At 38.0% G+C, this 14,122-nt stretch overlaps 1 protein-coding gene across 15 annotated transcripts in view; it reads left to right on the forward strand.

The window, feature by feature from the left end:
• The window catches only part of Sei (potassium voltage-gated channel seizure), a 105,021-nt gene that overhangs the window by 49,486 nt on the left and 41,413 nt on the right, over positions 1 to 14,122 (forward strand). For 14 of the 15 annotated variants that reach the window (XM_076895087.1, XM_076895086.1, XM_076895088.1 and 11 more), the window contains 4 exons: positions 1,020 to 1,188; positions 2,500 to 2,568; positions 5,158 to 5,282; positions 5,360 to 5,440. In XM_076895087.1, coding sequence (XP_076751202.1) covers positions 1,020 to 1,188; positions 2,500 to 2,568; positions 5,158 to 5,282; positions 5,360 to 5,440 — 444 coding nt within the window. The remainder of the gene's footprint in view (positions 1 to 1,019; positions 1,189 to 2,499; positions 2,569 to 5,157; positions 5,283 to 5,359; positions 5,441 to 14,122) is intronic. The other variant, XM_076895090.1, reaches the window with a different exon arrangement.

A 14,122-nucleotide genomic window follows, 5' to 3' on the forward strand; every position in this document is an offset into this window, starting at 1 on the left:
CTGTACGTAGTTTCTGTCTGTACTACACGCGTAAATGGAAATAAACTTCTTTTAAAAAATTATTAGTTTATTTTTTTTATGACGGCTACAGTCTCTATAGTTTCTATTTCAATGAGATACATTGAACAAAAATGACAAACACGTAACTGACACTCAATTCCCACTTGCAGTAACAAACAATGAAGAAAAAAAATATATATTTCTAAAAACGATTTTAAAAATAAAACTGTGCGTCAATGGATTAAAGATGTATATGTCTTGTAGAAAATTTAAGTTAAAAATATTAATTCCTTATCGACAATAAATTAATTCACGCATTGAATGCGCACGTAATAAGTTAAAATATTAACTGTAGTTGTGTACGTTTTCAATGTTACTTTTCTTTCGCTTTTACCGCATTACTACAGATAGAGCTTAATAGTCAGTATGTGTGGTAATCGTGCATTGGCAAAGTCCCGAGTATGTCGGAACATCGGAATTTTACTCTACTTTACTGCATACTCACACAGCGTTTTGCATAAGGTGAACTAATCAAAACTATCTTCAATATATTTAATGAAAATACACAAGAAAAAGAAAAAGAAATATTGTTCTCTCATTTCTATATTTTCCAAGAAATTCAAAATTGCAATTCCCACAGGTTAACTTTGTAACATTACAGAGGAACTGCTAAAGAAATAGTTGGTAATCGTTAGTAAAGATTGATTAGTGAAATGGACAGTGTTTATAAAAATATCGTTTGTCCAATGTCTGCCACCATCATGAACGAGCCTTAGCCTTAAACCCTCAACCCCGAAAGCGAAACCCTCGCCTTTTCCCGAGCGGCGGGTAAATTCAGCCTGATCGCGTGCACTCGCTTCAAAACACGTCCGGTATCGATCGTGTCGCAGAAGTGTACGCGATGCTAACGATATTCCAGTCGGCTGTCACGTGAAACGGAAGTCCGAGTCAAGGGTAGCTCGGTCTCCGTGGTTGGCCGTACACGGCAAACATTGGCTCGTTCATTTTTCGCTTTCCAGGTCTCCCAAAAATCCGGTATCTGGGAGGGTGGAAACTTTCCGCCGGCTGGCGGCGCGGAAGGACCTTCTCGAAGCGTGTCGCACGCCGCGAGTTTGGACGCGATCTCGAGGAGGGCGGTGAAACCGGAAGCGGCGAGGGCGCCGTGTCGCAGCCTCACCTGCAGCGTCTGTAAGTAACCGATGATCTATGCCCCGATTGCTCGTTCGCTCGTTCTTTTTACGTTCTATTTTAATCTTCTTTTTCTTTCTTTTTTTTTTTTTTTTTTTATTCTCTTATCTCGGTATTTCGTGGATTGCCTCTTGACATATTAGCTCGAGCTTTTTCTGTGGAATTCTGTGGCATTCGCCCTTCCGCGTGTCGATCTTCCTTTCGTTCTGCAAATGAACAGGACGAAACCGACGTCCCTTGAATGTTCGATCGTTCGGGGGACAGTTTTCACGAGTTTAGTGCAACTGCATCGAATGTGGATGTACGCATAATGTTGCGACGGAATCGCAATTAACGAAGCAAAAGATGCCGCATGCGATATTCCGTGTGGCGGATGTTGACAGATAGTGGCCGTGCGTGTCTCTTCGTTCGCAGGCTGAAGTTGTCGTGTGCCAAAGTTATCGTCGTTGTTCGTGATCGAGCTTCACTGCGAGAAGCTATAGTCGTTTTATTTTCGATCTTTAGCTATCGATTGTACATGATAGAAATTGCACGTCAATTTCGATGTATTTCAACGCAAACGTTTCCTTTGCACATAAATGTTTTGGTGAGATGTAAGCAGGTTCTAGAGGCTCAAGTTGTAATCAGGTCAAAGTAGATGTAGACCGCGATGATCAGACTGTACAATAGAGATCGTCATAAAAATGAGAATTTTTCATGAGGATTTCAATAGGCAATAACTTACATTTTTAATTATAATATTTTGAAATTTCAATTTATATTTTAATAATATTTTCAAGTTTTAGTACTTTATCTATGAACTTTTCAATCTAAATTACTGAATTTTAATATTAATATTACATTAAAAAATTGTAATACTGTTTAACATAATTTTATTACAATACTCGTAATCTATTTCATAAAGATCTTATTTTCATTCTTAATTTTATTGAACGTTACTGTCATAACCCAAAAGAAGTTGAGATTTAATTCGAAAAGAAAGTAGCAGACCGTCGCTTTGCTATCTGTCAACCGTCAAAAAAAGTTCGAAAGGCGAAAGCTCGGCGTGCTGATCGTATTTCGGCGAAACGACGCGAGTTGGCGCCTGTTGTCCGAAACCAACCCCCTGTTACTCCGTTCAGAGCGAACGCTCAAGGAACGCCACGTTTTCCCGTCGATCATTACTCTCTTTCTCCAGACACAGCTGCGTCGCAATACCTGCGACAGTACACCTATACCCCAACCCTCCGCCCCCGCGTTTAAATCAGGTCTGACCGTATCCCCGGTAAGAGTAGTAAATTCAAAAGTCAAACCACAATGAACGTATTTTAGTAGCGGGCCGAGGGAGCGAACATGTCACCCTCGAGCGACGGCCAGCGACAGTCGATAATCTCCTGGAAGGTAAAACAGGATGGTGCAGCCCGTCTGCCACCCCTTTGGTTTTTCTTTTAACCGACCGAGCGCCGGCGAGTTTGCACCCCTTTTACAACTTATCAAGCGCTTGCGGCTTTTCTTCTTTTTTTACTTTGATCATCAGCTTTTTTCCAGAGATAACGTAACTGTTGTCCGATTGAGCTTTCATAGGCCTACTTCTTTCTTCTTCTTTTTTTTTTTCCTTATTATATATACTGCCTCCACCACCTATATATACCACTGTTCTACTTGTTTACATTCTATCTGTATCTCTATATTCTCGCATTCCTGGTGAAGCTCTCCTATCCTGATAACGTATCATCGTTAGTTGAACATGTTACTCAAACTTGATGGAGAGATAAATATTTATTTATTAAATACTTCAAGGAATTTAATGTTTATTCTGCACATCTCTCTGTCTCTCCTTCATTATATTTTAATTATTTAACTAATTAGTTTACTAAATTTTAGTAATCTAAATGTTTAAAAGCCATAACATTTAAAGTATCTCACCTTCTCTTTCTTTCTCTCTCTATCTTTTTCTGTCGCTCTGTCTCTTTCTATCTCGTACCTTTCTGTCGAGCGGTTTACATGACGAGCACCGTAGCACTCGGTCAGCCATTTTGTACTCCCGCGTCCCAGAATTTAGTTCACCCTCGCCCGTAACAATCTTGGTGATTTTGCGGTAATTTTGCGGTGAGAAGCGTGCAAATCTTTGGTTTCGAACTCCATCGAGCATGCACGAATGCGATTGAGGATTCTGTCCAGTTACCAAAATTGGCGGTTCAAAATCATTTTGAAAATTTCTGATAATTTTTACAAATCTTTGTAAGATGATAGTGCGCAAACTGTTAATATCGTACATACATGAAGTATTACATGTGGAGAAAAAATACTGTGAAAGATTGTTTTGTTGATATTGTAAATATTTGGAAGAAAATAGTATGGTATTTTATTCTAGTTTTACTTTGCTATTGGGTATATAACTTTAATTGTATATATTTTTCAAATTAATATTTCACGCATATCCTTTAAAGTCTACATATATTATACTATCAACTTATACGTAGTAAACGAACTTGTTACGTTTTTTGTTCAGGATGGGAGAACAAAAATTGGCTGATTTTTCCTACACACAGCTTCTGTATATCTCGAGTTCACAAATTCCATCAATTTCCAGGAGACTTTGCCTCGAAATCTCCGAAAACGGTCTAGGAAGGCAAAATCGACAACAACCACCACGATATCATTGTACAAATCATAATCAGAAATGATTCCCATATCTACTTGTCTCTCTATCTACTCTCTTACTCCTGTCTTATTTTAATCAATCCACGCAACTATGCCATTGTTATCTCTCTGGAACTGTTCGTTATTTGAAAAATGTTTCGAATAGAACTTGCACTCTGCTTCGAGAGATGATATGATTTCATCTAATCTCCTTCTATACAATTGGAGAAATATTAGAAATTTATCTTTTTTTAATGCTATCATAAGTGTCGGAGAAAATAAACTGGTACTACTTACTGGTAGATTTAGGCACTTGGTCGATAATTTTAAGTTTTATTATTCAAAAAATGCACATAAATATACGTAGTCAAATAGATGAACATATGGTGTAATAAATTACAGGCTGTTATAGTAGAAAATATATAACTGCATTAAAGAAAATCAAGTCAACCTCAATATGATCTCTATTGGTTCACCAGCAAAATAGTTTTATTCGACACGTTATATATTTTTTTCCAACAGCGAATAGTTTGAAAATAATTGTGGAGATTAATTGAAATGAGACCTCTTTTATGTATACATACATATACATATGAGTGTTATAAATAAATATACATGCTACTTGAACGTAGCAATTATCGCATTATCATCTTCAAGAATAATTTACCTATACACGATCTTTTACAAACATTTAAACGATCTTTCTTTCACAGGTATGCAGCTTCTAGTGCGACTTGACTAACCCGTTAACGAACGCACTATTTTAAAGCTTCTAGATCGAGATATAGGCTCGGTTGTTTAATTCGTTGATTCTTTTCGTTTCTCTCCGATACTTACACCGTACGTAGGCTCTACATTGGCCACCACCACTTTAGTTGACACACTTGTCAGTAATAAACCTCTTGCTGGAATCGTTGATTGTAACATAGACGTCAACTATGAAGATTTCTATCTGTGTGCTTCCGTCCATTACGCCGTATTTTCTTTTTTTTTTTTGTTTTTTTTTCTTTCTTTACATTTAGACTAGTGCGTGTGGTTGTAATTGATCAGGCATACTTTGTACATCGATTAGCGAGTTTAACATTGAATATCTTTTTGTTATTTTCACGCCTCGAAAGCTTGGACAATGCAGAGAAAGTGTATTGTGCACCGAAGTTTGGCAAATAACTCGCGCGACTTAAAGTTAGTGCGCCAGATTAATCACGTTATCAATACTTTCTGATACTCGGATAGTTCCGATTTAATCGAGCCTGTATTTCACAAATATAGTTTCGTATCGATAATAGGATAACGAACATCGGAAATGAAATAATACGTGGCGTTTGACCAGTGAATTTGTGTTTTTAGCAACTAAACATTCGAAAATCTTTCCTGGCGTTGCGTCCGAAAGTGATTTGCAAAAATGGCGGACGTCAAAAGACAGGAAATCGCCATCTCTCAGCCAGATGGGGCCAGATTCAATCAAACACAAAGTAAGTCGTTGAATAAAAGATATACGCGAAAGAATACAACCATTATCGATGGTAACGTTGCTGTTTTCATGTTTCAGTTTTCCTTGCAGGACAACGGGTCCGCGAAATACTTCCAAGGAGCGATGCATACATCGAACATGGGAGAGAAGGTAGCCCAGGTAAGCCAGTCATGTTCGCCAAATCGCTACGAAAGTATATCTGGTTAAATAACCGATTTATCACGTCACAATAAGGCAAAACTCGTAAGAGTTCGAATAACGCCTGAACTTTATAAAGAAGTTGAACGAAAGGTAGCCAGAAGAAACTACGAATTTATGTGCAAATCTAGGGGCTTGTCTCGCAATCCGCGGTCTTGTCTTGGAACTTTCGCAGAGTGGAATAACGTGATAGTCTTGCGAAGTCTCGACTTCAAATAGAGTCACGTTGCCCAAGTTCTCACACGAGCGCACACTAAGGCGCTAGAAATTTCCTTCAAAACTATCCTGATTCTTCGACTCGAGGCAAGACAATATGAAACACATCGACCGTTTATTAGGAAACTTTTCATTCGTCGACGAAATTCTTCGATGCCTCGTATCGACCGACGCGAAATATTTCCCCCCAAGTTTCACGGATAAATTCCATCTGATGCTTTTATGGTTCCAGTATGGAGCAAGGATAAAGCTCAAATTATTACCCTGAACGTTGTAAAGTTGAACTGTTCATAGCTTTTCATAATAAAGCGGTGGTGGAAAGTTTTTGAGTTATTAATTAATGTTTTAGCCTTGAATCTCAAGTATCAGGCATATTTGGTGGTAATTTTGCAACCTGAAAATTTCGTTATACCTTTATTAATATGAGAAACCTCGATTCTCATTTGATGTGGATTCATGTAGGTTCGTCTATCAGTTACTGTGACCCTGATTGATCGACATTGCCTGGCATATACCTAAGGAGCACAGGAAATTTCATTATTTCGGCTACATTTTCTATTTCAGAGTATCGATAAAATCGTTTTTCCACGGAGAAAATTATCACACTCGTTACGTAGCCGGGGCGTGCTTTTTGTCTGTCGCAGAATGGTCTATTCTACCAATTCTATAGGGCACTGACTATGGGACATCGATTCATATAGCAATGGAAATTAACAGAAAATCGAGGATCATGTTGGCAAAGAATAAAATGTGTAATTCGATACAGGTCGTTTGGTACATTCGATGCATGCTCTTGCCGTTTCGTTCATTCTGCTAAAAAATTTCTTTCATTTCTTTCAAAAATATATATAACATCGAGAAAAATTTCGGTTTTAAGGCAAATATCATTATTTACAAAAAGAGATTGAATAAATACTTTATATAATATTTTACGAGACAGTGATAAAATAGGCGTTTCTCTTGTTTTTTTAAAGAAAATTATTGATTCAGTATTGCTATTTATAATTTATGCGCATTATTGCCAATCATGTGGCGGTAATAAACTGTTTATCGTGACACCCCGTGATACCACGACCCTGACTGGCGCCAAACAGTCTACGCCGCAGTCTGGAGGGTGGGAATCTTCCACGCCAGGGTTTTCACGAATCGACGATTATATTATACATCCGATTATGCACATTGGGAAAATTTCTGGCCATGCATTTTTCTCAGAAGAAATATCATAATTTGTCGCAATATAAATTAACAAATGCGACAAATTTAACACCAGAAATCATTACTGCACTCTTGGTAAATATACGTAAAATTTGTAAACAAATAAAAATAGAAAAATATGAAATAAAATATATTTAACATTTGCAATATTAATAGATGATATATATTCGGTTGTAAAAAAACTCCGTAAAAGTATCGCTTTTCAACGGAAAAATGTGACGTTGGAAACCGTATATTCGTAATGAAGTCAGCAACAAATCTCGTAACTTGAATATACAATCTCATCCGTTTCTCCGACAGAACACTACACGTTTATTGTTCTTTCTACGGAAACTCTTTGATGGCAAGAAATCGAATAAAGTGATTACTCTGGAAAACGAACAGATCTTTACGAAAAAGAAAACTGAAATTTCCTGATAGACTACAGGCAATCACAGAAACGAATGGAGCATGCGATATTCGATAAAATACTGTAAACTCGAAATCTTCTACAGAAAGGGGACTATAACGAGGGAACTGGGAGGGATGGTGTAGGGTGCTACGGACATAGACTCTTAACTTGCCGAAGCATCCAGATTCTCAATTTTCAGCAGAGTTCTTTTATCTTTCCTCTCTCATATTCGCAATATCAACAAAACGTATCTATAGAATTATTTTGAAATTTTACTATGAACTTTCCAAACGATCCAACTATTTGATTCAAGCAACGGTTGTCAATTAAAAATTTCGATTAAGCGTTAAATGTTGTAAATAAAACAAGATCACGCATACACACAGGTTAGAGAGTCGATGTCACGTTTCATGAATAATTTATTACTCTCGGATCCTGAGTGATACACAAGACAGAGAGCCGTTGATACTCACACTTAGCGAACAAAGATTTCCGCGAAGTTCTCGTCGAAGATCGAGTGTCGGCTTATACTTTCCACGCTCTCATCATTCCTTTTCTTCTCAGTCGAGGATGGTTGGATGGAGATGCCACTTGATCGGTCTCGCTTAGGGACGCGGGCCTTTAAACAGTTTTCTTCTCTGGAACAGCGTCGATACCTGTGTCCAACACGTTTACCGTCTTCTAGTGTGGATGAGATGTCTCGAGCTTTCAAACTCTGAATGGAAAAATGTCTTCCGCTACCTGGTTATACGTAAATATTACGAAAAATCTATCAGCATTCGAATCTTCATACGAATATGTTATTTACATTCGAAATTGTGGAGATTTATGTATTCTAAAATACATTTTGTCATCTGACTGATATCACAGTCCCTCTAACATGGTTTTCTTCATTATTTTAATAACTACAGTAGTTTTGAAAGCTTACTAAACATTGATATCAACATTTTCCTTTTGTGTAAGAACTTTTTTCCGGGGGAGGTATGCTATGTTTAAACATGTGACTCTGCGGTAAAAACAGACGGTATGACGCCATATTTAAATATTTGAAAATCTGGTGATCTACCGATACCGATTATGTACAAGTATACTTTTTAATTTTTTCGTATCTTATCGCTGAAAGTGTAATAATCGTTCACAAAGAAACATTATATTTTCGAATATTACAGTGAACCTCTCCCTCAAGAGTGTTGAACATTTTTTTTAGGTTAGGAAATGCATAATATGATAAATATAATAATATACTTCTAGGTAGTGAAATGTTAAAAACGTATATTTTTATTGAGTAAAATTAGCGGAGGGTATGCGATACGTGCGGTTAGCACGAAATTCTACTAGTATCCTCCTAACCGAGTTTCCGAAAGCCTGTGCATATAAAACTGCTAAGCAGCATTCGTAATCGATACATATGACCGTAGTTACGGTAGTTTTATCCCTGTACGCAATATAGCAGCGGCACAACCGACTTGAGAAGCAAAATTTGTCACTCATAATTTGAAAGATGTCGAGCGTTACGCCTCTAAGTATTGTAATTACGTGGTTGCATATCGTTCCATCCCTTCAAGATCCGAAAACTGGCTTAAAGTGGAGAAAAAAATTTCTCTATTTATGTCTATCGCATCTGGACAAGAAAAATAGCATTCATAGATAAATTTATTATATAAACTTGGCTACTTTTCGAATAATGTTTGCCGAATATTCAGTTGTTTCATCATAATTTTTTTTTATACTTATATTGTTAATGGAATCTATGTATCATAGCCATTTCAAATTTTTTAACGATTGTATAACGTTTCAAAAAATTACACATCAATTATTCCGAAATCCATATTCTGAAACGATGGAGGTTTTTCCTTGCCGCAACACTTAATCGGCGATGCTCATCATCGTTGTTGAAGCTATTTACGTTGGACGAACTCGAAGCCGCCAATATCGATAACCGATATCGGACCTGTTTTTCCCAACTCCGTCGCAAACATTGTTACCATGATGTCGCGGAAATTATTACAGTGAATTAAAGATACGGTTATTGTTGCTGGCGACAAAGGAATAGAGGATCTTGAGTACCCCTCGATAACTGTAAAAACTCATCACCATTTGTACGAGGCATTCTTTTCTAACTTTCTAACAAGAAAGAATTCAGTTGGTCATTTAAAAATAGAACGAATTATTAATAATAAAATTATGCATACACTGTAAATTAGGAAATTGAAATTCTGATTAATTTTTATTAGTAGAATGTATACAGTACTGTAACGGTAGAGCTAAATTTTAAATAAATTGTTTGCATAGAAATTTGTTCAATGATCGATTCTCTACTCAGTCAACTTTTACTGACGTGCTATCTTATTGGACGTGTACAATTATTCTGATTGATTTTCTGCTATATTTATAGTCTTTTATTATAATTTCCATAAATCTGATTAGTTTGAACTGTGATAGCTACTCGTTCTAAATTTTCCGTGAAAATACGACACTGTGGTATATTCGACCATTGATGCATGCAATAGTCCTTTTATAAGAAAAAGCCAGACTTTTGCGCAATACCACTGTTACCTCTGACTTATAAAAATGGTGTTCAAAATTTCATCGAATGATTAACCGGCGAACTATAGCTTAAACCTGGCTTTGAGGCCAGCGAGCGAAAATATGACGCGTTCCTATAAAAGTAAGCCAAAGTCAGTAAAGAAAATAAATTCACAAAATACAAAAAGAACGAATTTTCCTCGCAATTATATAAGATAACAAGTAAGAGAAAAGGAGTGTTATTTAAGTGGAATAAGACAGCTCAAAACGTTTCCATTGTCAAGAAACGATACGAAGCAGATTTCTGATATCAGTACGAATCGCACAGTTACATGCAAAGAGTATACATCTCACCCTAAATAAGTAAATGCGACAAAGAGTCTCGACGACGTAAAAACCATCGATGGAAAAACAGTATAGAAAGGAAATAAGGAAATAATATCAGGGATTCGCAAAGAGGGACGCACGAGGACTGGACAAAGAAAGAATCCCCATCATCTCCAAGAAAGAGAGAAAGAGAAGCACGATCCTATGTACGGTGGCAAAGGTAGATACATACATACACTCAATTGGCAGTAGAAAGGGAATAAAAGGAGAAGAAGAATCCAGTGGTCGGACAGAGGTACGTAGTGTATGTACGATTGTCGGGTGCAGCAGAGGGGCGCGGCAGAAAGGGGTGGCTGGCAAGGGCTCGCCGACAGAAGGCGCTACTGTCAGTGTCGCAGTATCCCCCGTCCTGCCCGGCAGGTTGCACCGTCGCCACTCCGTCCACATCGTCCACGAAGAAACACAGAGCACATGTAAACGGTGAATAAGACTGAAAAGGGTTTGAACGCGCGTTCGACACCGTTCGAACGGGGGGTGGCGCGGTTTCTATCGAGCAAACAAAGAGTCGTACGCAGAGAAGGGTGGAAGGGAAACAGCAGGCAAAGTCGCACAGAGGATTCTCAAGTGGTGGCCGGAAATGATCGCGTTGATCGATGGGACTTGAGAGAAGAACGCGTCGTTATGTGGTTATCGGTGCCGTTTCGCTCGTCCACCCGCGTACGCGACTGATTCGTCGGCGATCGCACCCGACGCACTTGTTAAACGACATCGATTGGGCGCCGCGTTGAGATAGGTCGTGGCTGGACGCAGGTTCGGGATCTTCGATCGATTTGTTCCCAAGCAGAAGAGTAATGAGTGAAAGGGTGAGAGAAAGAGATGGAAAGAGAGAGAGAGAGAGAGAGAGAGAGAGAGAGAGAAAGAGAGAGAGAAAGAAAAGGAAACGAGGGACGATAACAACGTTGAAAAGTTGTGAACCAACGTAGCGATCATAACGTGAATGTGCACTCTGCGTACATTTTTTTTAATTGCTTATCGGTTCCCTTGTGTGATAAGAGCAGTTTGGAAAAGACATCCTCCTTGAACCTCAAGCGTTTCTCTCGACATCCATCTTCGTTTTTAATTCCACAGTGAAACCGACAGACTTGTGACGATTTCTGTTGCGTAATTGGTGTACAAATTACTTTCGATTGATTTTAACTAAAACAGGAATTATCGAGAAGCAAAGATTGCGCACGATCCCGTAGCTGGCACACCCACGTGCTTCGAACGTTCACGTCGCACGATCTGAACGCGTAACGAAACCGAAACAGTACGCAGACAAAATGGCGGTAATTTTCGGTTCATTTGCTCATTTTGTGAGAAAGATTTGTTTGGCAAATTGACTTGAAAAGAGACGAAAGAAAAACATGTGCAAAATTGTTGTCCTGAAAACTGCCAGTGGTTGCATAAAACACATCGATAATACATTTCCGATGAATATCATCAGATAAAGATTCACATCTCCAAATTTTACTACTAAAAAAAAGCCAATCAAATTTGTCAATATTAATAATTTTAGGTGATAAAATCATTGCAGTCTAAAATCTTGTCTGCGAATCTTCTGATTGCGCTTTCGGAATAACCTGAAAATTGACTCAAGGAGGGTGTCCCGTATAAATTGCAATTTGCATCTCCGCTGGCAGAATTTGAAATGTGGGCGACGCCCACGGAGGACGAAAATATGGGACAGGGAAATAAACAGAAGAACGGATGAGGTCTCTTGTCGCTTAGTACCAATGATGGAGAGCTAAGTAGGCTGTCGCGTTCGTTGGATACTCAAAAGGGAAGCACATAATACACACCACGAGGACACACGATGCACCGTGCCAAATGTGACCGTCGCGGAATGGAAGGTCCACTTTCCTTTCGCCGACAAAATCAATGACCTCCATCAGAAGCGCGGGCTACATGCCAAAATATATCCTGACCCAGAAGACACCTTGGTAGCCGTAGCCAAATACGGCGGGATAGGCGGCGTAGGAAACGGAAACGTGGTCCCAGGTTTCTTTTGTGCCATATCCGCCCACTCTCACCGCATTCGAAAGCTCGATCGGCGAATGGAGTGGCATGGTACCTTTTATATAACAAACTACGCTCTTATTGGTTGGAAAAGGATAGAATTTAATAGTCGACAATTTCTACTGACATATAGTGGCTAACAGTTAATTGACACTCGGACACCAACGTAGACACACTGATTGAATGATTTTGTGTACTTTTTTTTAACTAATAATTGGTTAAATTAAGATTATATAAAGGTTCCTCCAATTCAACTTGTGAATATGTATTTCATTTTTGTTTACTCTTGACGTTTGTTTCTATTTTCTTCTTTTTATTATATCGTCAATATTTAAAATTAAAATTAAAACTAAAATTTATTAATTAGAGATACTGTCCAACTGTGACATATACTTTTTTAATACTTAATTTTACTTTTACAAAGTGTTATTCAATGGTATAATAGAGCAATCGGTGATTTTGCGTGGAAAAATTAATCAGAGTAAAGGATATCATTTTTCATCCAAGGTTTTATTCTCGAAAACGTCGAGTTTAAAGGTTTCACGAGTGCACTTGACTAATTAGTAAATGAATTTAATAACAGAAGTCGAAAGTGTAGAGTGACTGCATTTTATGGAGAAAGGAAACCATTAAATCAAATAAATAAATTAATTAATTATATTTTTTCCAATCTTAATTTAAATTTCATTAAAGCTTTCCCTTTTGAAATGATAATTTGTTATGTTGTTTTTTCTTATTTCAATTAAATATTTTACACGAGCATTGTTTTCTGTCGTTCTTTTGCGTAGTATGAGTCAAGATGTTCTATTCAAAGAAATTGAGTGCGTGACATTGCGAGCTTTCTTTACAAAAGATACACGCATATTCAAACAAGGTTAATTAATACGAATAGCAGTAAATCGTACAAGGTAAGCGTGAATTTTCGAAAAATCGATAGTACACTGCATCGTGGGATCCCTCGTGAGAACAAGTCGATCGAAGTTGTCTTTACTCGCTTGAAAATTTTATTCCTCGCTATGCTCGTGTTTGTAGTTGTTCCCCTATCAACGTGAACGTCAATTTTTATCGCAGCAATTCATATAAAATTATCATACACATCATTCGATCCAGTTTAATACATTCCTCTCTGGCGTTAACCTTAATATTCTATTTTATCTATCGTTTATTCTATACAAACATTTTCAATTCAAAACCATTCCACTTTTCATTTTTCACCAGTTTTCATTACCTGATAACAATTTCTTTATATAAAAAAAAAAAGAAATATTTATTCCTCCCAATTTATTAATTAATCGAATCTCCAGAAAGAATGAGACCGGAAAATTCTCAATCAGTTCCACTCTCAGAACTTCCCATTGAAATATTTCTACCATCGAAACGAATCCTTCGCCATCAGAGAACCTACCATAATCGACCTCAATGAACAATCACCACTCATTAATAACGTAACAGTTATTCTACACTCTTCAAAGATTGTCCACGCGCGCGTACTCATCCCCCATCTTCGAAACACGGCACGATACGATTATGATACGATTACGATACGATTACGATACGATTACGATACGATTACGATACGATTACGATACGATTACGATACGATTACGATACGATTACGATACGATTACGATACGATTACGATACAATCACCGATCTACGATCACTCGCGGTTTCTCTTGTTCCTTCTCTCCGCTTGAAAATATTTCTCCGTTTTTGCTAAGCAAACGACGAAGGTCATAGCCACGAAGTGATCAATGACTGGCGTCCTTGCGTCGCAGCCGTAACCACCCCAGTCGTACCTTCGCCTTAACGTACAATTGCAGCTAGCCACCGCGCTTTCACGCGACCGTCCATCCATCCATCTACCCACGCGAACGCACACGCTCGCACGCAAGCACCGGCATGTAAAA

This window comes from Xylocopa sonorina, chromosome 5 (assembly GCF_050948175.1).
Source record: "Xylocopa sonorina isolate GNS202 chromosome 5, iyXylSono1_principal, whole genome shotgun sequence".
Classification (NCBI taxonomy): domain Eukaryota; kingdom Metazoa; phylum Arthropoda; class Insecta; order Hymenoptera; family Apidae; genus Xylocopa; species Xylocopa sonorina.